General features: G+C 42.3%; 1 protein-coding gene across 11 annotated transcripts in view; it reads left to right on the top strand.

Annotated features, from left to right (window-relative positions):
• LOC134210832 (protein alan shepard) overlaps positions 1–21363 on the top strand; it is an 879934-nt gene that overhangs the window by 189398 nt on the left and 669173 nt on the right. The window contains exon 1 of one of the 11 annotated variants that reach the window (XM_062687158.1): positions 4126–4270. The exons of the other annotated variants lie outside the window; for them this stretch is intronic. Within the exon in view, the coding sequence (XP_062543142.1) occupies positions 4226–4270 (45 nt within the window). The 5' untranslated portion in view covers positions 4126–4225. Of the gene's footprint in view, positions 1–4125; positions 4271–21363 lie in introns of those variants that run through there. 11 annotated transcript variants of the gene reach the window in all.

Genomic DNA, 21363 nt, shown 5'->3' with positions numbered 1-21363 from the left:
GAGCATCCTATTCGACTACAGCAATACGGATAAAGACACCAACAGGTATTTTTTTTTAAGAATTTTGAAATCAATTTTGTTTTAACACGATGCTTTACCCCTCCATAATTGGTCGTTTTACCCTACACACCAAAAAATTATTAATGTTACAGGTGACGTAATGGAAAAAACTGACACAATACTACAAGATGTAATATGCATTAAAATGTATTTTTCAGTCAATTTGGATGCACACAAAAGTTTCAGTACAATCGCCACAGTTTTAATGAAAAACAAACTGAAATTTACATCCAAAGCAAACATCTGTTGGTTCCCTGGGCAAGAACAGCTGATCTGGTCATAATGGAGTAGCAACTACGAGCAGTCAATCAAGCTCAAGCTCAAGCTCAAAACAAACTGAAATTTACATCCATCGAACCCAAAGCACAGCAACCGGTGCGATGAACGTATGAAACGACAACACACGCAACCAAACAGCAGACGGCAAAATGAATACACAGCTAGGTGTTTCAATTTGCCCAATTTATGGGCGAGAAGAAGGCGGGGGTGAAAAATTCATTTTCGTTACAAAACATAAACAAACCGGCTGCCTCTCCCATACTAAAATCCAAGATGGCTGAATCGTGAATTTGGCAGATTGGAACACCTAGTGGTGTATTCATCTTGGCCGACGGGTTGATGCAATGAACAGAGCATGCGCAGATGAATGTAAAACTTGTTTCACTTTGAACTCTGCTTCTTCATGAAGAGGCGCTGGCTGAGTGGTAGCGTGAGTGGCGCTCACGCAGTGAACCAATGTTCGATTCCCGTCTGGTACTTTATCATTTTTGTTAAAATAATACAGCCAAGTAAATTTAAAAGTGAACTTAGTTTCACATTTATCATAACACAATTTCGCATCAATAATGATGCTCGTGGGTGTCGGTCTCGAAACATCTAAAGTTACATGGTTTTTTCGAAGTGTGTATAGATGTAAAATTTTTGGCCAAAATCGGATTTTTATATATTCTGAATCCTTGTCCAAAAAAAAACGCACTCTTGCAAAAAATACGAAAAAAAATTTGTTCAGGAATGTATGAAATTGTTTGAGAAACTACATATGTATGTGCACGCACTTTGAAGAGCAATTATGGAGTACTGCTTGCAATTTTTGTATTGGAGGTGCCCCAGGGTGTTGAGTTTTGCTAAAGAACTATTGATCTGTATAAAAAATATCGAAACATTCGGTGCCCATTTGTTCAAAAACAGTGTTTTGTTGTTTTCTCGAAATTGAGTAAAATGGATATATGTATGTATGCAGTTTCTCAAACAAATGATTCAAATATGCTTAGTGTACAGAGCCTTCTATCGAAATTTGACTTCGGGGTGGTTTTATAAACATTCTTCTACTCCTAAATAAACAAAAAAAAAAGCAAAAATGAGTCATCTGAAAGGTTGGTATTTCACAATAGTTTAAAGAATGGTTGCAGTGACAATCACCTGACAGTATAAAAAAAGTTGAAAAGAAGACCAAGATCCAGATGGAATGTAAAGCCATAGAAGAAAAAAAAGAAGAAAGGATATAAAGCGTTGGGTCTTCCATGATCGAATGGTCCAAGAATATTGAAAATCCATAAAGAAGCGGCTGAAATAGTTTTTCTTATTTTCATGACGTTTTTCGATTTTTCAAAATCGTAAAGTGTTCCCCACTATAGAAAATACAGACGTAGTCCCCCGTCAAAAGCGATATAAACAGACATTCGAGAGCGCAAATGGAGGTGGATCGGCCATACATTATGAAAGAGCGGAGACGAAATCTGCTAGCAAGTGCTGGACTGGAATCCGGCTGGACATCGCAACAGAGGCAGCTGGGTGGTGACGTGGTGACGTAACGTCAACAAAAAAATAAAGGAAGTAACTCTAGGCTGCCGTTATCTGAGAAAGTGACGTAAGCGCCAGATTACAACATGCGTGTTTTCTATTTTCTGTTAGAGAGCTCAATGAGAGCTACTATTCGTTACTTAACACCATGTTTGGGAAATGGTGTATACATATTTTTTTTTTCAGATTACGGCAGTAGGGGTGTCCCTAGGGGTGCTCAGGATACATAAGTGAGTGAGTGAGTGACCTATTTTGCTGAAATTCACTCTCAATATTCGACTGAATTTCCACAACGATTTTATTTCTATTGAATATGAAGTAAATCGTCAAATCAACATATAACTAAACGCCATGCGCCTCCATCAAGCTGATACCAACATCTCTGAAAATTATTGACTGTTTCCGTGGTAACAAAACGCGCCGACCACTTTTTTGACACCTTCAAATCGTCGCCAACAATTATGTTCCAAAACTGTGTTAGCAGGACATTGAATCATTTTAATCTGCATGAAAAACAGGGCTCAATTTTGAGAAATTATAAGATTATTGAGTTTATAAAATTTTGTTCACAGTTGATTTGACAGATCTTATGGCTTTTTGGCTGGCGACGATTTTGGCGTCAATTTGCTTTGCGAAGATTTCAAATCGTCCCGGCCGATAAGGTGAGATTGATAATAAAATGTTTTTTTTTATATTTTTTTTTTGTTTTTTTCGTCAAAAAAGTTGAGTTTATTCTTGTTTGGGAACTGATCTGCAGGGTTAGTCGCAGGGCTTCGGGAAAAATCCGAATATAAAATGCATGTTTTGATTTAGTCACTTTTCGAAAAGTTATTTTTCTGATATTTGAAATAGTGCTTAAGCTATGTTTCATTTTTTCGATTTAGATGGCCTAATACATAGTACATACAATAAATGCTGTGTATTCCATCTGGGCCAATTTTAAGGTAATTGTCTAGAAATTACCCAAAATTATCGTACAACATTCAATCTTCATTAAGACATTCTTTGGTAATTTTGTATCTCCTTGATACATATACATATTTGGGCTAATTGGAATCGATATGTGGCCTCATGTGGTCAAATATGCCTTGTATGTTCTTTAACACTCGATGTTGAGCTTAAGCTTCTTAGTTCATTAGTAATAATGCAGCATTTGTTTTTTTTTAAGATATTGCCTTCGCCTTCGATTCCAGTAAAGTTTCCAATCCTCCGTAACTAACGATAAACGAAGACGTCACATTCAATCGCTTTCGCTTCGCAGGGGGAAATGAACGGAAAATAGCATAAAAACACGGCACACATGACTCGTGCACGGCAGCGTAAAGTAGGAAGCGAAGTGAGTGGGAAGTCATGTGAAAGACATAAGATGCAACCGTGGTTTTATGTTGATCAGTCTCGCCCCTCTACAGTTTGGTTCATACAAACACCACGACCGGCACGAGCATGACACAAGAACAAGTTCTCTTAATCCCAATGAGTTCCTGTAGGGAGTGGCTCTCTTGAGATTGGAATTCAATTATAATTATTATCGTCATCTACCTCGTATCAAATAAAATTTTGTTCAATTCTAATCAGAGCGCAGTACGTTGTTACGCCAACATTTGATTAGACAGATCTTATAATCCTATAATCTAGGAAATGCAACATGGAATTTCCCAAAAAAAAGTTCCAAATGAATGTATGGAGAGCGTGAGTGCCTTTTCTCGCAGCACTGAGTGCACGCCAATGTATGGATGATCTAATCACATGCCTTTTGCCCGTGTATGCGTGAGCCGTGTGGGAAAATAATCAATATCGGAAAAGTCAAAGTGAAAAGTTTCACCGATTTGTGCTTGTGTGAACAATTGCCCCCAAGAAGCATTTTGCTTTTGCCGATATTTGCCAGTTGTTTTCCCCCAGAATTGTAACTTCCGGTGTGCGAGTGGATCTTCTAGGTTCGTGTTTTGCGATAGAACTGGCTGGCGGTTGCGTTCCGGTGGATTCGGAAACCGGCAAATCCTCAAAGGGTTACTGCATTTATCCAGCCGTCCCAAGTGCTGAGAGTCGTTCGTGTGGAACGCGATTCGGCTAAATTTGGGTTTGTTGTTTTTGGTCTTTCAGAAAAGTGAATAAACTCACTGAAGCAAATAGGATCGAAATTCGGATCGGTGCGATTTTTGTGCTGTGTGTATTCTGGCATTGAATTTGTTTGTTTGATTGAGGAGAAGTTTTGCGGTGTTTCCGGCAATTCGCACGGGCTCCGGTAGAGGCCAGACTCAGACACGCTTGTTTTTGTTTGCCGTGCGAGTCGCACCGAACTCACAGTCTTCCGGTTGTACGACGGTACGCAGCAGACGGACGAGACGGGCCAATCCGGTAGTGGGTTATGGTAGTACTGTTGGACGCTAAGAGAGCACACTACAAGATGATGGTAAGTATATTTGTTATGCACCTCGCGGTGTTGTTGGCTTGTTGGGGTAGTCCAACGTAGAATGAAAGAGAGGAGCGTACTTCCGGTATCAGCTCTTTCATGTGGCCCGTTATTGAACAGTACACAGCAAATATCTGGCACGAGCGGAAATTGGGGTGCATGCATGAACCTTGTGGAGTCGAAAGACAGATTACAAAAACGTGCTAAAACACATTAATTACACCAAATAAGGGGAGCACACGGTGCAACGCGTTGGAGTGGTATGTGGGGAGAACTGAGGGCGATTATACAGAACAGACTTGACTGGATGGACAGCCGTGGAAAGAAGATGCATGATGAGACGACCACGGCCCAAAGCATGTGGTGCATCGTCGTCGTTGCCAAGAGTACCTATACCTAGCTAAGCGCTCACTCTAGTAAGTCAGTTAACGAGTGTGTGAGCACGACCAGACCGTGGCGGAAGACCGGCGAAGGAGTCACAAGTCTGCCAAGACGGAAAATCCAAAACGAGTAGCTGAGAAGTCAGTGTACCTTGATTGGCAAGTATTGGTTGGTTGTGTTATTACTGCTTGGATGTGTGTCTTTTCGCGTCTTTTTTTTTCTACCACGAATGCCACCGGGCGGCGCCGTCGTTGGTTTGGTTTTATATTGAAACAGCTGGAATTTTTGCAAATGAGTAGAGGTGCTCTTCATCATTTCGAAAATGACAGCGGCTTATTGGACCTAAATTTGGGAAAAGCTTATTTGGTGAATAATATATTTGTCTTTTTTTCGTGGCCTAAATGCGGAGGTCAAATTTGAGATGATTATTGCGAAGAATGCTTTGGTTTTAGAGCTTTGCGGCAATATGTTGAAATATTTTTTACGTTATTTGTAAAAAATGTGAAAATTCACCGGAAATTTGTAATTTTTTGAACTTATCTCAGAGGCGTCGCGTCCGCATGTGCAACCTGTGCACTGCACATGTGGCAATTTTATCCCCAACATTTAAACTCTCAATAGATTTCTTGTCTTTCTAATCCAAACATATTAGATTATTTGAAATATGTGCATTTAGAAGCTTCATGCAAATTTGACTATTAGATACATAAACGGAAAATATGCATGAATTTTTTATAGGCGACATGTGATGTGAGGCAACCAAATGTTGCGATGGGGGCGCATTATATTTTTCTCTACGATACCAAATCGACCCACCGACACCACATGTTGTATCAACACGGAACTTTCAGCCGAGAACGGTTTGGCATGCATCATACACGCATTATTTTGTATGTGTGGAACATCTGCTCTCAGCGCCATCGGCGATGTATAGGTAGTCAAAGCGTTCTTCGCAAGAAGTGCACGGTTTGGTGCCTATCGAGAACCGCTTCAAACAGCGCATGCGCGATTCGGTGAAGAGAGCGCAATCGGAACAAAATCGAAAGAGAAGAGTAAAGCGCGCGCATTTCTGCTCCCTCAAAGCGTTCCATACACGCTTAAAGTAAATTACACATCGCATGAATAATTTTCACACATGACGACGATGACACGAGAGAATAGCAATCTGTGTGAAAATTATGTGTAAGACATGCACAGTCGCTGTGTAATGTCTTTTATTCTTTTAATATGTGTAAGAAACTTTGCTTCGAACTGTCAAGTCCATTTTGATCGCCATGATGGCGGTTGCGTCCGGCACGCATCGCAACGAAAATGACTTTTTCTGTGGATTTTCGTCATGTTTCGATACGATACAACTAAAATGTGCAACTATAAACATCGCACTTTAGTTTGGTCATATCGAAGCAAATGGGGACTCCTCTGAAACAGTATAAACATGTTGGGATAATTTTCAATTTACATGAAAAAATATAATTGAGGTTAGGTCCGTTTTCCGACCGCTCTCTCACTGTGTGAAATGAACGCATCGGAAATCGTTAATCGTCAATTACACTAAAATGAGTAACATGGCAGTTACACATAATATGTGTTGTTCCAGGTTAGGCCCGTTTTGTGTGAACGAAACACAAAATTGTGTGAATGACTTTAAGCGTGTAAGGAAAGTTCCGCGTTGAATAAATACTGCGAAGCAAAAGCGCTTTTGATATTTGATATTGAATAGGATGGCCTATAATTTACATACATATCCACTAATCCAAGCGACAATGTACTGTCCGATAATACTAGCGCTACATTAGCTCAATTTAAACAGAAATTGTCATCTGCTAATAAGCGTTTGAAATAAAGCCTGTTTACAAATACGCCTATTATACTAGACATTGAAGTATCCGACAATATTAACATATTGTAAACAGACATTTCTCGCGTGATTTTTGAAAACGTCGTAAGTCCAAATGCGAGACTCTCTTTCATTACGCTCTCTTTTGCTAATATCTAGGCTAGTTTAAAATTTGTTGCAATATTTTCACCTCAGCACAATAGACAAAACTATTTTCTTCAGATCGGTGCAGATCTTGTAATGAAAATCAGTAGGTATTACCGAAAATGAAACGGGTCAACTTTTTCAAAGAAATTTATTCCTGAAGGTTTTTTTCGATAAATCCAGGGAATTAGGGAGAGGGTACGTCAAATGTCAATGGTCCACACAAATTTATGAAAAATTTTATGAGGAAATGTCCTGATGGACGGAAAATTGTTCGACATATGTCCAGTCCAGAATATTGATCAAAAGAAATAAATTGTAAATAGAATAATTATTAATTGAGAAGAGTTAAGGCTATGAACTTCATTGTTTATTGTATAGACTATCACTTTTAAGCTTAGTTTAGTTTGAGTGAATTCAGTAAATAAGAAGTTGCCAAGCACCAGTTAGATGCAACAAAATAAGCAAAACTTATTAAGAAACACGCTGGAAAGTAATTCGTTTATCATTTCTATTATATGTTTTTCTCGGAATATTGAAAAAGTGCACAGGTTGAAGAATTGACCACGCGACGCCTCTGACTTATCTACAATTTGTATGTAACAAAAGAAATATTTGAAAACTTTACACCCATTTTTCTCTAAACTAAGCCTTTGTCACTTACACCCCTTTGGGTTAGACTCAAATGTAAATAAGCGTGCCTTAGAACATAGGTTTCTGCTTTGTATTTTTGCGTAATTATTAAATTAATGCTTCCCATGTGTTTTGAATTTTGTGTAATACTATGCACAAGAAAACAGGACTTGCAGAGGTCTGAGACTGGATTGAAAATAGAACTCTTCATTACATTTTATTATCATTTGAAGGCCTGTACATACAAGCTGTCTTCACTCTCTGCTGGCCTTGCCTTCGGTGGTTACCATTGAACTCATTTTTTAATAGTGGGATGAAGGCAAATCTGCAAACAGACACCTGAAATTATCACTCAGGGAGTGGGGTTGACGGAACGCGGGACCCACTAAACCCACCCTAGCAACGGAAGGTTACTTGAGTTACCCTCTCTATTAATACCTTGGTTCCCCCAGGATCTGCCTCCCAGTATTGCTTCTGGGGGATAACCGGTACTTAATGTACTCGCTCATTCACGCTCACACAGGCACTCATCCCGTATGAGGCTTACTTGGGTGCTCTCTCTAACATACCCTCTGACACACCCTGACACTCTTTCTGACGTCTTACTTGGATGCTCACCATTGACATACCATGTGAGTCTAACTTGGATGATCACCTGATTCACACTCTAGCACACCAATTTGAGACTTATTTGAGTGGTTACTCTAGCACACCCTGCCACTCCTCCTGACACACCATGTGGGACTTACTTAGGTTCTCACTTCTGACATGCCATGCGAGGCTGACTTGGATGCTCACTCTACTCTCCTCTGCCATGCCTCGAGGTGTCGATAGCGATAGGTACCAACAGTTCTACGCTACGACCCTCCTACCTCGGCATGTGCAGTCCATACTAACACCTATGCGCTCACTCTTCTGCCATGCCTCGTGGTGGCGACTGCGGTTGCCACCCGCTGCGACACTCTTACCTCGACATGTGTAAACCACGGGACTGACACTTGTATACCTCCACCACAGTTGGTTTCGTAGTCAACATTGGAAATTCCGCACTGACAGCCATAAGGATTATCACGGGAAGAAAAGAGATAGGTGCGATCCACACTGACAGGTCCATAAACGAAAAGCAGAAGAAAAGAGACTGCATCTGTACTAAGAAAACTCAACCAAAACATCAGACCCCCGGTGCAAACCTCTCATTCACTTCCCCGCGCACAGCTTTTTTTGGCTCTAACTAACAAATCAAAAATTGGGAGTTCAGTGCGTGATCTCTCTTGTTCCGGACAGCAGAACGATCGCGCGGTCGGCCGAATTATTGTGTTCTGCATTGCGCGGCCGGTAATAAAATTAATCAGTTCAGTGCGTGATCTCTCTTGTTTCGAAGCGGGCTTGGTAGTCATATGGCTACTGCTTCTGCCTCATACGCAGGAGGTCGTGGGTTCAATCCCAGGTCCGTTCCATTCTCCTACTTTGTATCTTTCTCTTTATTTCTCATGTTCCAGCAATCGCTAGAACTGGAAATGGACTTCCATACCGTTTCCATTACTATTCCTATACCTTCAACTTGAGTATTCTATCAGTAATCTGCTAGAATTGGAAATGAACTACAGTGAACGTTCGCTAATTGGGTTTTTTCTAGTTGGGGCGCTTTTTAGTTGGGGGTTCGCTAATTGGGGCAAAACCCAATTAAAAAGCAGCTAAACGCGTTGACGTTTTGTTTCCGTGTTTGGCGGGATCGATATTTTCTGGCGCGTAAAATTTTCCTTTGTTCAATGCAAAAAGTAAACAACATTGACGCTTGACAAAACGCCCCAATTAGCGAACGGCATTCGCTAGTTGGGGTGAGGTCGTGCCCCAATTAGCGAACGATCACTGTATAGAGCTCGTTTCCTACATCCAATTAGAAATTCCATCAGTGGCTTTCTTCTATCTCTATAACATTGGCAGCTCGTTAACCAAGACGAACCTCTGCCTCTCCCACCTAACCCAAAAACTCAAATAAAATTCCGTATGAACTCGTGGCCAGTGCAGAGGTATATTCGGCTTGCAGTGGGCGAGTGTTTGCATCATCATTTCCTTCCCTTCCCTACATTGACTTGCATTCTGACGTGGCAGGCGCCAGTATGACCTTACAAATGAGATCACCAGTACTTGTACATTGAAGATGTGTGCTAGTCCCAAGCAAACATCTGTTGGTTCCCTGTGCAAGAACAGCTGATCTGGTCATAATGGAGTAGCAACTACGAGCAGTCAATCAAGCTCAAGCTCAAGCTCTAACTAACAAATCAAAATTGGTCATGTCGACAAGCTGCTCGACACGCCAGATTATCTGCAAGCTGCAGGCAATCTGAGTGGTTGCAGCCAAAACTGCGTTCCACTTTTCCACCGCTTGGCACATCCTCTGCTCTGGATAAGGGTACCCGGGGTTGTGTCCCGACTTTCGACGTCGAAACGAGGACATACAATATGTGCTCTGCAATTTCATCAACCCCTGGGAAGTCAGGGCAGACGGGGCTCTCCGCGTGCCCAAACCTGTAGAGGTACTGCCGGAAGCAGCCATGGCCTGACAGGAATTGTGTCAGATGGAAGTGAACTTCCCCATGGGGTCTCCCCACCCGGCTCGATATGTTAGGTATCAACCGGTGGGTCCACCTACCTTTAGAAAAGTTATCCCAGTCGCGCTGCCATCTGGCAACCGAAGTCACCCTAATGCGTTCGCTGACACCTCTGGTGCCACGTAGCTCGAAACACTCCTCGCCTTCCCGGATGACCAGCCCTACTGACATCATGCACGCAATCACGCAGGCTGCATCATGTGATATCGTGCGGTAGGCAGATATCACTCTGAGACACATCAAGCGGTACTTGCTCTCCAGCTTCCGCAGGTAACTGATTACCCCCAAAGCTCTCGCCCAGGACGGGCCGCCTACGTCTACTGGCGCACACCTTGGAACTGTTGGACATCATCCTCGATAATGCCGCAACAGCAACCGCAACATGGCCTCTTGCACGCATAGTCGACATGGCTGGCGAAGGTCAGGTTGTCGTCTATTACGACCCCAAGGAGCTTCAAACTCCGCTTTGATGCGATCGCGACTTAACCCACGTGAATCACTGCATGTTGAACCGACTTGCGGTTGTTGACGATAACCACCTCCGTCTTATGTTGAGCGAGCTCCAGGCCTCTAACGCTCATCCTCATCCAATCCTCCACCGTGCTGATCGCGTATACCGCGGTCAGTTCTACTTAGGCAATTGACTCCCCGTAGACCTCCAAGGTTACGTCATCTGTGAAACCGACGATCTTAACACCAGGAGGGAACTTTAGCTTCAGAACCTCGTCATACATAAGGTTTCATAATAGCGCCCAGTATTGAACCTTGCGGAACTCCTACGGTAATAGGTACGCTTCTCTGACCGGCATCGGTCTCGTATAATAGTACACGGTTCTGGAAATAGCTTTACAAAATCCGGTACAGGGCCACCGGCAGGCTAAGCCGGTGTAACGCGAGCGCGATGGCATCCCAGGGATTCTTCACACCAAGTATCACTAACGCACAGTATCGAATACCTCGCCTTTTCTGTTGGATCGCTATCTCGGCGGTCTTCACCACCGAGCTAATAGTGTCCAACGTGGACTTATCCTTGCGAAAACCGAACTGGTAGACAGGCCGTTCGTACCCTCTGAGTACGGGGTCAGCCTGTTGAGGATGATCCTCTCTAGCAACTTGCCGATCGTGTCTATAAGGCAGATTGGTCTATGCGCCGATGGGTCTCCCGGCGACTTCCAGGCCTTCGGCAACAACACCAGTTTCTGTCTTTTCCATTTTTCGGGGAATCTACACTCATCTAGGCATCTTTGCATAGCCAGCCTGAACATGTTCGGGTTCGCTATGATTGCTGCCTTGAGAGCGCTGTTCGGAACTCCATCAGGCCCAGGAGCTTCCTTCGTTACCAGGGATTTGGCCACCGCGAGTAACTCTTCGTTCGTCACCGGAGCCACCATTTCGGCCGCACCCATATTGCCTTGTGGTGCAGGAGGCTCGGGACGGGAATAGTACCTCGATAATCCTCGCCAACCTATCCGGGGACCGTTCGGGGGGTGAAGAGCTCCTTTTGGTCTTGGCCATCACTATCCTGTAGGCGTCACCCCATGGACTCTCGTTGGCTGCCTCGCATAGGTTGTCGAAACACACTCTCTTACTGCTCTTAATGACCTTGTTAAAGGCCAGTTTCGCAGCTCGAAACACTTCACGGCGGTCCGCTCTTTCATCCTCGGTGCGGGCACGTTGCATCCTTCGTCTAGCCTTGAGGCAGGTTGATCGAAGGACCGCAATCTCGGGACTCCACCAGTATACCGGCCGTCTGCCATTTCTCGGCAGGGCTTTCCTCGGCATGGTGGCGTCACACGCGCGTGATAGGACAGCTACCAACGCATCCCCGCTTAGACCTTCAGTGTTGGCTTCCAGTCCCAGGGCCGCTGTGAAAACTTTGCTGTCGAAGTGATTGGTTCTCCACCCCCGGACCTGACAGGGATCCCCGGACCTCGGATGTTGCACGCCATAGTTGATCTTAAAGTGATTTGCTAGATGATCACTATGGGTGTAAGTCTGGTGCCAGACCAGGACTGACAAACGTTACGTCAATCCATGACTCGACCCCGTTTTTTCTGAACGTGCTAGCGGAACCATCATCACTGCGTCGAGCTTCGCTAGCGCCTCTAGTAACGTTTGACTCCTTTGATTGGTGCAACGGCTTCCCCACTCCACTGCCCAAGCGTTAAAATCTCCTGCTATTGCGAACGGCTTACGAGCCACTAGGTCAGACGATAGCCTATCTATCATCTAGTTAAACTGTTCAAATGGCCACCTTGGTGGGGCATAGTAGCTACAATAGAACACACCATTGATCTTAGCTATCGCGACACCCTCAGCAGAGGAGTGTACCACCTCTTGGATCGGGTACCGTCCCGTCGTGCAAACAGCTGCCATCCTAGACACATCCGCCACCCAATTGCCGTTATCGACAGAGTAGTTGTACGGTTCGGACAGGAGGGCGACATCAGTCCTCGACTTCAAGACCGAGTGACACGGCTTATTCTTATTTTTCTCTCCGATGGGACACGAAGACCCACACATAACGTGGTTACAGGCTTGCTTTTTGCTGGCGCAGATAAGGCACCTTGGTGCCTTATCACATTCATGCGCCTTGTGCCCTTCCTCGCCACAACGACGACACAGGTTGCTACGGTCTGGTCGTCCGCGTTCGTTACCTCGTTCAGTTGCTTGCACTGGAGAGTCATTTCCGCCCCCAACGACCTCACCTCGGCGTCGTCACCCAAGACCTCTTGGGCCAGCTTCCTGTTGTCAGTCCCACTAGCCTGCGCTCCGCGTTTCAGAACCAAGATCATTTCGCCGGTCTTTTGCGTCTGACGCTTCGCACGTCCTGACCCAGCGCCGAAAGCTTTTTGGCCGCCCGCATCGATTTTAGGACTTTAGCGTACTTTGCCTCATCAGTTTTCACCAACAAGGCCTCGCCTCTGTCCTTAGCTTTCTTTGCGGGTCGAGATGCGTTTGACTTCCGTTTTGCCCTACTGACCAGCTGCCAGGGATTTTCGGTCCCTTGTGCCGATGGCACAGGCTGGCTGGTACCCTCTTGCGGCCCGGCGACTTGCGCCTGGTTGATGCCTTTCGCCTTTTTGGGCCGAGAAGTCACCTTCTCGGGTCGACGCCCTTCGGGCTCCTCTGCACCCCGATCTGCTCCGCCCAGACGACGTTTGGCCTTTATGGTTGCACGTCGTTTGGCTTTTCTTTTCGTCTTTTCTTCATTAGCCGTCAAGGCGAAATCAATCGCCTCTTGGGCCATGGTTGCTCCTCCAAGGAAAGAGAAGGCATCGGTTTGAGCACCTTTGTCGGCCTTCTCTCTTCCCACCACCCGCCTGAAAAACGCATCCTGTTCTTGTCTTGCGACTCGAACAGCCTGGCGAAGCATGTTTTAGTTCCTTACTGATGTTCTGCCTTGTGTTCGCGAACTCGATGATATCATCGCCCGGCCCGCCGATCGTGCTGATAGGGCTATACCCTGTCACAGCTGGGGAGACTCCGGTGCTGATAGTTGCAGCCTTTGTCACTCCGCTCTCCGCCTCCCTGGGAGGAGACCTCGCCAAACCCCCCTTGGCAAAGGGGTCTACCACCTCCATGCTTAACGCATCATCAAAAGAGTTATTTGGTTTTTTCTTTCACTCATTGTAACTGGGTCCCCCTTGTGGCTGCCGTCGAATCCTACTAGAGTAGTCGCCTTTAATAATCCCATGGTTATCTTTACATGCCTTACGACATGCAGGGAGGCCATGCAAGGGTTGACACTTTCGTGTTCAGAGTCAGATCAGCGCAAGTCAGGAATTGAGCTCTATATGGACTCATTAACCACATCACTTTCGTGACTCGTGGTGGGTGCCTAACATTGTCTTTTTACCTTATGTTCTCAAACTTAATTGTCAATATCATCTGATATCAAGTAGCTGAACAGAATAAAGAAGTTTCCCGTGAAAATTCAACATTTCTCGTGCAGAATTTTCTGTAACAAGAACTTTCGAAGGAAATTCAGAAGAAGATTCTGAGGACATTCAAAAGAACTTGTAATTCAGACAAATTTTGTCATGAAATTCAGAAGAATTTCTCAGAGGCTTACCCGAGAAGATTCAGATGTATTCAGGTCTTTGTAGAAACTTTTCATGTCTTTGTACAGCTAAGTCGATTTATAATACAGTGTGAGCAGGGTTGGTTATCAGTAAAGTAAATGTACATAAACTTTGATTTTAGGTAAAGATTATACATAACAATATGTAAATTTCGGGCTGAAGTGAACTTTTATTTCTTCTTGCGGACACACACCCTTAAGCTTTTTAAAACAAAAAAAGGAGCTGGCACGCACGATGCTGCTTACCAATATTATAACTATAACATAACTTCTTTAATTTTTGGCGTAAACTATATTAAGGGGTTCACAGCTCCAGTCTTTTCGAAATGCTACCGCTACGTTGTATTTTTAAGCGTGTAAGTGATAACAGTTTGTGTTTATGTGGTCTAAAATATTTAATACATTTTTTTTCACCATTTTGATTGAATAACCATTATTTTGGTTGAATCAAAAACAATCTCATAAAAAATCACCAGCATTTATCACCAGTATTCCATAACATTACTTTCAAAGAAAAAAAGAGATATAAACATTACTTAAGAACATTAAAAAAGCTTATTGTTTCAAACACTGACGAGGAACCCTAATCACCCTGTATAGTACCTACAGTGGGTCTCTGATCCTCCTATAAAATGTTTCGTTCTGAGCTGTCTCTTTAAATCATGCTGGGTGATTGCAATGCAGCTCTTTAGATGTTTTCCTTCAAATGCGGTTAAGCCTATAATAATTTATAACCTTGTGAGTGCTTATCGTATATACAAAAAAATCAATTCAGCAAAAAGATGTGATGTTATATGGAAAACTTCGGCTACACCAGAACCAGCAGTTGCACTTACAATCCATATTAGGAGTGTCGCGTGTCGATGCGCTCGGCGTCATATCGCCGTGCATTTTTTTGTTTGTCATTTTATCTCCACCGTAAAGTGCATGATCTGATGACACCACCGTCGACGTCGTCGTCTCATCCAGATAGATAGTAGCTTGCTAGCGTGTGTGCGCGTCATCGTATAGGTCGTTGTTATCTGAAAAACAGAATGACGACGACGACGACGACCGGATCCGTGCGCGATGCAAAGCAGGGACGACGGTATTCCAAAAATGCCGTAATGGCTTCGGGAATCGCCGAACCAGTTTTGGTAAATTCTTTTCGCTGCCAGTGCTCCGGAAGAGCGTTGTCGGTCGCTTCGGGCCTTGCGGTGTAGGAACTGTGTGGGTGGGTGTATAGCATCCGGGAGGATGAATGGAAAACTTTTACTGGGGAGGGGGCTGCAGTAACTACTGGATGCATTTGAAATTGCGTTAACCCTTACAGGTTCACCATTTTCGTTTTTTTGCGCATTATTATCCTTATTGTGCGTTTATATAATCAAATATGGTTTGGAAAAATCAAAATAAATTAATCGGCAGAATCCTTACTCCTTATTAAAAAAAAACCCAGATTAATCCACCTAGCGGCGATGGTGCCTTTCTCGTGCATCGTAAAATGTACTGAAAAAATCACATAGGAAAGGTCAACAAAGCACTTTAGGGGGATAGATCGCATATTTTCTATCATTTTGCATGTTTTTGCATTAATTACTATGCATTTCCACCATTCTTGAAAAAAAAATTTTTTTTCCAAGGGGGGACCCTTGGGAAAAAACAATGATTTTTCAATAATTCCGAAATGCAATGTCCGATCAGGCCAATTTTCAATAGCAAACAATGGGACCGCATTCCCCGTCGAATGCAACTTGTTGCGAGTAAATCGGGTAATGCTAAGTTCCAAAAAGTGTGTCTACAAAATTTGTACACATACACACATACACACACACACATACATACATACACACAAACAGACATCACCTCAATTCGTCGAGCTGAGTCGATTGGTATATAACACTATGGGTCTCCGAGCCTTCTATCAAAAGTTTGGTTTTGGAGTGAAATTATAGCCTTTACGTATACTTAGTATACGAGAAAGGCAAAAACAATCGAAAAAAAATATTTGAACAGTCATTTTAAATATGTTTGAAATATAACTCAATTCCTATCTGTGGATTATGAAGATTTTTACACTTTTTGCTTATCAAGGATCCACTTATATGTCAGTTCTTCTAGTATTGTGAAGTGCAATAATGCTGTTCCACCTGTATAATTGTGCTTATTTTGCGTCTCATATCAGGTGAGACGTTACTAATGAAGTGTGAATTGACGATACGTCCAATTTAAATTACACGTGAGACGTGTCAAAATGGACAATTCTTGAGACGCAGAATAAGATTAAGTCAAGTAGGACGAGTCACCATTTGATTGGTGCGAATTGATGGGTTACTAGGGGAAGGGGTGGCAAAATGCCCTAACTAAGCAAACACTGATTTATTGTCTTATTTGTAACGCTATTCATGGGTATTTTTACATTATGCAACAGTTAAACAAGATATCTAGTTGATGCCATTCAAAAATTGTCAAAAATCTCAATCATATTGATAATATTCACATTTCAAAAAATTGGTGATATTCTGTTGCCGGAAAACTCATGAGGCAAAACGCCTTTTAGCTGGCAACTACTAGGGAACAAAGTACCATGCGTCGGCGAATCAGCATTCTGGTATGGATAGTGCGTGGAGACGCAAGTACATTGTAGGTTAGCGCCACTAGGGCGTTTTGGGGCCTCTTCCCCTACAGATTCGTCCTTTGCCAAGTGCATAAAACAAGGTAAAAATACTCGGTTCTTCTCGTGGCACATGTAGAATTACGTGTCACATTTCGTACCGGAATTAATTTCGTTTTTCAATCTGGGCCACAAAATAACATACTGCAAAATTTTAGCAAAGTTGAACTCGTGCAAAGTGAACTAACTGAAATACATTGGCTGGTTAAGTAACTTGGCAACGCATATGCACAGCTCATGTTTCTGAAATGAACAAATTGATACTAAATTTGCGGAAATAAAATCCAGAAACCATCAGCCTCCGAGTCCCTCCAAGACACGTAGATTCTTTTTCGTCAATTTAGTATCAATTTGTCCATTTCGAAACATGTGCTGTCCGTAAGCGAAGCCAAATTAATTAACAGAGATAATTTTTTTTTTCCAGCGGTCGACTCGTCAAATAATATGCAATGAAGTTAATATATACATTGGTTTATATATACATTGGTTTATATATACATTGGTTTATATATACATTGGTTTATATATACATTGGTTTATATATACATTGGTTTATATATATATATATATATATATATATATATATATATATATATATATATATATATATAAAGAAGAATAAGAGGACTAACATTCTTATCCCAAATAAAATGTATTTTATAATCAGTACATTTATTTGCCACACTAGTAGGTATCTACCTGCATAGTTCGCCTATTCTATCACGGACTTTGTGGAGGACATATTCCACCGTGGTGTTACAACTTCTTGACGTACTATTAAATGGTTTCTTGAGAAAACTTGCATGAAACATTAGGATAAATATGCATTACATATTCTAAAGCCGTATACAATTTCGGATCACATTGTAAAAGCCGTATATAGAATTTGTATAGAAAAATGGCTTTCTGGGATGCCACGCCACGCAGCACTGGCGTTACAACGCGCGAGAATTGTTTTTTTTATTAGACTCTTTAGCATATTTCCACGGCACCGGAGTAGAACCATGCTTGTGTCCCTAATATCTTGAGTTTTAATCTTAGTACCTAATCCTTTTTCAAGATCTCGATCTAACTGTTCACACGGTGCCGCAACCAGGAACTGGTCTTAAGCCAATATTAACAAGCATAGAATGCTCCTGTCCAATGAAAAAAATCGAGCACCTAGCTTTTCTACTCCATTTTCAACACTTCATTGATGCCTCTGCCAGTCAAGTGTCTCTTTATCTGTATTTCAAATATGTAACAACGACCGATACACTATTTATGTAGTTGAAAATTCTTCTTCTTCTTGTATTGTTTGCGTAATAAATTGTTGCATTGGGCTGGACGTGTTTGTCAAATCTCGACTGGATGACTTTTTTCCATGACACTGCTCCACCAGGGACCGTACACATATTACGTAAGCACTTATGGAGGGAGAGGAGTCTGCCGTTCTCTTAAGCACCATAACAATACAGGATGAGTAGGGTTAGTTGTCAGTAAAGTAAATGTACATAAAATCGGAACGCAAGCTTTAAAATTATCAAACTTTGATTCTGATCAAAGATCATACATAGCTATGGTAGATGTACCAATCGTGGTTATAACACCAATTGTCGCACTAGTGCATTATACACCGAATGACACATCAAACCACCACAAAACTAGTTTAGATAAGTGAATCATATCCATACACACTTAAGTCATTTCACAGATTTGGGACCGACCAGCAATTTGGGCGTAATTTATTTAGTAAACAAACATTGAAAGACGAATTCCTTCTAAAGCAAGCATTTCCTGGGAAAACCACGATATGTATCCGACAGAATGAGCTTTCCTCTATTAGATAAGGGAATTAGTTTGGGATGAAAACGCTTGCATTCTCCGGAATCCATTAAGCAATGTTTGTTTACAAAATAAGTTACGCCCAAATCGCAAAGCAGTCCAGAAATCATTTGTATGAAAAAATCTTACATGGAAGGAGGGGGGTCGAAAATCCCAAAAAAAATTGCTATTTTAAGTGTGCACGTTCACGCATTTTACCTTTCCATGGTATTAACTGATTCAAATTTGCGAAATGGATTAAAAAATTGAAAATAAAAAAATCCGATTTTGTCACATTCCCTATTTTATCACACCAAAATTCACCAAGGGTATGATAAAATCGGGATATTACTGTAGTAAGAAGTGAGGAGAGAGAAGTAAGAAGTGAGAAGTGAAGAGTGACAAGTGAGAAGAGAGAAGTTTAAAGGGAGAAGAAGGAAGAAGCTGTAAGGAAAAGAGAAAAATGAAAAAGAAAGAAGTGAGAAGGAGCAATCTGAGCAATGCAGCAAATAAGAAAGTGTGGATCTATTGCATCCACCCACAGCTTCTTATTTACCACATTGTTCAGAATGTTCAAAGAACTGGGGGCGGTTGACCATCAAATTTGAACATCAAATTTGAAACTATTCACAGGCTAACTGGCGGCCGTTATCGCTGGAAAACTGGATAATGCTTTTATCAAGAGATGGGCCTTCAAGAAGGTTTGGCCATAGAAACGGTAGACCAGCAATAGTGATTAAAATAGTCGGCAGGTAAATTTTACCTCTCCTAATCAATTTTGTTTAAGCGATATTGAAGATTATCGAATAAGGACTGCATTATCCAAAAAAAAAAAACACTTGTTATTCCAAAGAGAATGTTCTTGGCCCTTCTTTTGGAACTAATTTGGATTAAGTAAGATCTATTACTAGGAAATTTAAAAATGTGACAGCACCGGGTGATGATGGTATTTTCTACATACTTATCACAAAACTTCTTAAGATCTCTTTATCCTTTTTGGTTATTTTATTTAACAAATGTTTTCAATTTTCCAGATAAATGGAAAAAGTTGTTCCGATTTTGACGCCGGACAAAAATCCAGCTGAGGCTTCTAGTAATCGCCCAATCAGTTTGCTTTCTTCAATAAGCAAACTGTTTGAAAAGATTATTTTAAATAGAATGATGGTTCATATTAATGACAATGTTATTTTTGCTGATGAGCAATTTGGTTTTCGCCATGGGCATTCAACCACTCATCAGTTATTAAGAGTTACGAATCTGAACAAATCTAAAGGATATTGGACTGGAGTTGCTCTTCTTGATATAGAGAAAGCATTTGACAGTGTTTGGCATGAAGGATTGATTGTAAAATTGATGAATTTCAATTTTCCTCTGTACATTATTAAACTGATCCAAAATTATTTATCAGATCGCTCACTGCAGGTAAACTATCAGAATTCTAAATCTGATAGATTACCTGTAAGAGCTGGGGTTCCCCAAGGCAGCATACTGGGGCCCATATTATATAACATTTTTACTTCTGACTTACCTGATTTACCACCTGGGTGTCAAAAATCTTTGTTTGCAGATGACACGGGCCTCTCAACCAAAGGGCGAAGCCTTCGTGTCATTTGTAGTAGATTGCAAAAAAAAGTTTGGGTATTTTCTCCACTTACTTGCAAAAATGGAAAATTTCCCCGAATGCTTCCACAACTCAGCTTATAATTTTTCCACATAAGCCGAGAGATTCTTATTTGAAACCTTCTAGCAGACATATTGTCACTATGAATGGGGTTTCAATTAATTGGTCTAGCGAAGCCAAATATTTAGGACTTCTGCTAGATCAAAAATTAACTTTCAAAAGTCACATTGAAGGCATTCAAGCCAAATGTACCAAATATATTTAGTGTCTATATCCACTTATAAATAGAAAATCAAAACTTTGTCTTAAGAACAAACTTTTGATTTACAAACAAATTTTTAAACCAGCCATGTTGTATTTACTTACTTACTTATGGATCCTGTACACCTCCGGTGGTGCAAAGAGCCGACTTGAAAGATCTCCATCCTGAGCGTTGCCCGGCTATCGCTTTAACCTGTTGCCAGGTTAGATTTCGGTCGACTTCTTTTATTTCTTTATTGAGGCTTCGCCGCCACGAGCCTCTAGGTCTGCCTCTGCTGCGATGTCCCGCTGGGTTCCAGTCTAATGCTTGTTTACAGATTTCGTTTCCGCCCCTACGTAAAGTGTGGCCGACCCAGCCCCACTTCCGATCCCGATTTTTTGTTGCTATCGGCCTCTGGTGACAACGACGATGGAGCTCGTTGTTTGAGATCCAGTTGTGAGGCCACCAGGCCCGAATTATATACCGCAGGCATCTGTTAATGAACACCTGCAGCCGTTGAGTGTTCTCCACTGATACACACCATGTTTCGCTAGCGTATAACAGCACAGATTTCACGTTAGAGTTGAAAATTCGTATTTTGGTCTTTGCCTGTTTTTCCAGATATTTCTTAAACTCGCAAAGGCAGCCCTTGCTTTCTTTATCCGTGCGCCTATGTCGATCTTGGTACCGCCGTCTGACGCCATTTGGCTACCAAGATATTGGAAGCTTTCAACATTCTCCACTGGTTGCCCGGCTACTGTGAAACTGGAAGGAGTCACCGTGTTTACATCCAACGATTTGGTTTTGTTGACGTTGATGACTAAACCTGCCGAAGAGGAGCGCTCGGCAAGGTCGTTGAGCTTACTCTGCATATCAGAGCGCCGTTGCGCGAGGAGTGCAACATCATCCGCCAATTCGAAGTCATTTAGGTGCTCCATGGTTATAGGCTGCCATAACAGCCCGCGGTTTGGTTCACGGTCAATCGCATCTACCAGAATCTCATCGATTACGATGAGGAACAGTAACGGTGATAGAATACATCCTTGCCTCACACCAGCTACGACCCGGATAGGGTCGGACAAGA

The sequence above is a fragment of the Armigeres subalbatus genome, chromosome 2 (genome assembly GCF_024139115.2).
Source record: "Armigeres subalbatus isolate Guangzhou_Male chromosome 2, GZ_Asu_2, whole genome shotgun sequence".
Taxonomy (NCBI): Eukaryota; Metazoa; Arthropoda; class Insecta; order Diptera; family Culicidae; genus Armigeres; species Armigeres subalbatus.
The sequence above is the reverse complement of the archived record's forward strand: the minus strand, read 5'-3'. Positions and strand labels throughout refer to the sequence as shown.